Source organism: Phytophthora ramorum (genome assembly GCF_020800215.1).
Source record: "Phytophthora ramorum isolate Pr-102 chromosome Unknown Phyram_PR-102_s0012, whole genome shotgun sequence".
In the NCBI taxonomy this organism is placed as follows: domain Eukaryota; phylum Oomycota; class Peronosporomycetes; order Peronosporales; family Peronosporaceae; genus Phytophthora; species Phytophthora ramorum.
The window spans coordinates 416,459-419,359 of NW_027150658.1; the positions used below are offsets into that span (position 1 = coordinate 416,459).

Genomic DNA, 2,901 nt, shown 5'->3' on the forward strand with positions numbered 1-2,901 from the left:
TTCGCGGAGAATCCGAATCTTCTGGAACATAGTCGGCGTAGAATACGCGGTGAAGATCAGTAGACACAGCGGTAACTGCTGCAACACGCGTCTTCACTACTTGGTTAGTTAACGGAGACTTCAGCGTTTGCGGTCCAGTCCTTAAGTCAGTTTCGAACAGCAAAGCAGCATCTTCTGTAAACGAAACAGAGTTAGCCCGCCACGACAGCAGCACTATAATACGTCGCAGCGACGATAAATAAAGCACGTACTTGTCTCGAACAATACATGGAAACACAACTTTTTGGATTCATACCAAAACGCGACATCCTTGTTGTCAATGCGGCGCGCAGGATCGTAGTATCCAATGCGTAATGTCGCCATCCAGTACAGTTTGCAGCGAGCCCCCCTCGTGTTCAACGCGTTATCAACGGATCCAGTGACAAGCCACAATCCAGTTTGTGCGTGTTCTTGCTCCGGAACCACCACCAGCACGTTCACAGGTCCTCTCCCTTCTGCTTCTTCTTCTTCACCCACTCCGCCGACATCCTTTTCCGATAGCCCCACACGCCGTATCCTTGCTCGCGCCGCTCCCAGCAGCTTCAGTCCAGTTGTGTCACTTACGCCTTTCTTCACGTCTGCCTCCGTCAGCCACGCGCCGTCCTCCTTCTTCGCCAGGAAGAGCTGCAGCTTGTCTGCGTCGATGTCCTTCAAGTCGTTCGGCTTCTCTCCCTTGATCACCTTCTTCAAGTCATACACCGAGTCACTCTCGTCCACACGCACCTCGAAAGCGCTTCCAGCCACACCAACGATCGCACAGAAGAGCTTCACCATCTTTCCTCGAGGCAGCGGATTCTGGAAGAATTTCCGGCGTACTTAACCGGAAAAGAAGGCGTCTCACATAGACTTCCAACAACAACAAAAATGATGAAACGCGCTACTCTGAAGTATTCCTTTTTTGCGGTAAGAATCTGCCGGGGCGTTCTGTTCTATTGCTTTTATCAATATAGCTCGGTCGAGCGGTTCTAAAACTACCCTAACATCCAAAAGGCGTTGCATTCACTCTCAGGTGATGGAGAGGTAGTCTCGTCAAAATAGCAGCTGCCCCGAAAAAAGGTTCCAGGAATGTTCTTGGTGGTAAATTACGGTAAGGAAAAAAAACTGCCAGCGTAATGTTCTAAGTATTACTATTATACTGCGGTTGCACAGGCTGTTGCAGTCCTCAGACGGAGTGACACCGTTGCTCGCAGAGCACACACGGCGGGCGCAGTTGCCCTGTGAGGCCTGGAGAAGACGCCCAGAGTAGTTTTCAGCAGATGCAGTGGCCAGCAGCAGCAGACTCGAGACGACCGGGAAGGCACGAACCATGGTGACTGGAGAGATGAAGTTGGTGAAGAGCTCTTGGTTCTGATAAGGAAAGTTGGGTGTCAACTCCAGTAGGAATTGGAGAGTGACCTATATCAAGCGAGGGCTCAATTGGCCTTGCAGACTTATGGCTGGCTGCTAGTGAGTACTCTTGCTATTGAATGTTGCCTCTCCCACGACTTGGTCTCCTTGACACTGCCAAGATGGTAGCACATATAATCGACTCTGCCCCTTATTTTCTCTTGCAGGTTCTTGTGTTGCGCGGGAAAGCAGTGTCATATGTGCGTCTTATCACGGTGGGTACCGTTCGCTTCACGACACCACTACATCACTTTTTTTGAGCAACTCCAGCAACGTCACTAACGATATATTACAGTGGGCGTGGCGTGCGCCGTTCGACAGCGAGCTGCAACGCCGACTTGATGAGCGCCCCATACAAAGAAGTGTGTGTGTGCATACTTGCAGCTCGCTACGAAAACTTCTGTGGCTAAAACTGACCGGCCGTAGTGAGCGAATGCGTTGGTACTAGTGTTGCCACCATCATGCTAAGAATTCGAAGTGAGATACATTTTAATGGCATTTAGTTTCGCCTAACGCAAAGAAATCCAAGAGCGGATTGAGAATTCCGAGTGTAGTCAATTGCATGGGCTCCATCACAGAGCGGACGCAGTAGGTCGATGCTACTATTAACACAGCGTGGGGTCATGTGGTGAGCTTGTGTATACGGTAAAGCTTAACGCTACGATGGCCGACATTGGAAACATCGCCCTGCCGCGTTACTAACTCACTGCAACCATTCCAATGCGCTCCTGCAGGATGAGGTGGAAAACTCCAACCGAATGAAGCTCTTCTCATCGCTATCATAATACAGTTCGGATTCACTGTCATAGGAATCCAAAGCACCATCAATGGTAGTCGCCGCTTTGCAAACTTAGCCGTCATACACTGAATATTTCCAGAGCTTGATGAGGAAGGCCCGGAAGCAGCTCAGGCGGTGGACGAACGATATCTTCATGAAAAGCAAACAAACCGTGATCGTGTTCCGCGACTCGTGCCCCACGGCAAGCTCCTTCCCCAAATATTTGCATCTATCAGTGATAGACTATAACTGCGCTAACGTTGTTGCTTTTTCAAACGCTTAAGCCCTTTGGCATTCACTGACGTTTTAGAGCTACTTCGGATCACTTTGTAGGATTAACATTATGAAAGAGTACGTCTTCTCTACGTCATAGTCTTCCGGTCTACCTACAGCATCTTGTGTTGTGCACGAGGAAACGTACTACCACGTGCGACTGAATAACGTTCAGATGCATATAGCAGAAGGAGCCAAGCTTAGTATTTTCTGCATCGCTAGCACTGATGGAGCCTCCCAGCTAGCATCGTTCATCCCAAAGGTTGTCATTTCAAAAGGGAAATTGTTGTCACTCCCAAAAAGACCACTGCAACCTGTTGACGCGTATCCACTACAACTTGACTGGTTGTCGAGAGTTTACGCCACTCCGCTTGGAATCATACTCGACTAGGAAGCTAGTTCATGCCGCCACAATGACGTGTCGT

General features: G+C 49.5%; 1 protein-coding gene across 1 annotated transcript; it reads right to left on the reverse strand.

Moving 5' to 3' along the window:
* Positions 1-213: 213 nt before the first annotated feature.
* On the reverse strand, positions 214-813 carry KRP23_11439 (Crinkler effector protein BLC01; the record flags this gene model as incomplete). Its single annotated transcript, XM_067895793.1, has 1 exon — positions 214-813. One exon carries the CDS (start codon positions 811-813, stop codon positions 214-216), a length of 600 nt encoding a protein of 199 aa, XP_067740276.1.
* Positions 814-2,901: the final 2,088 nt, after the last annotated feature.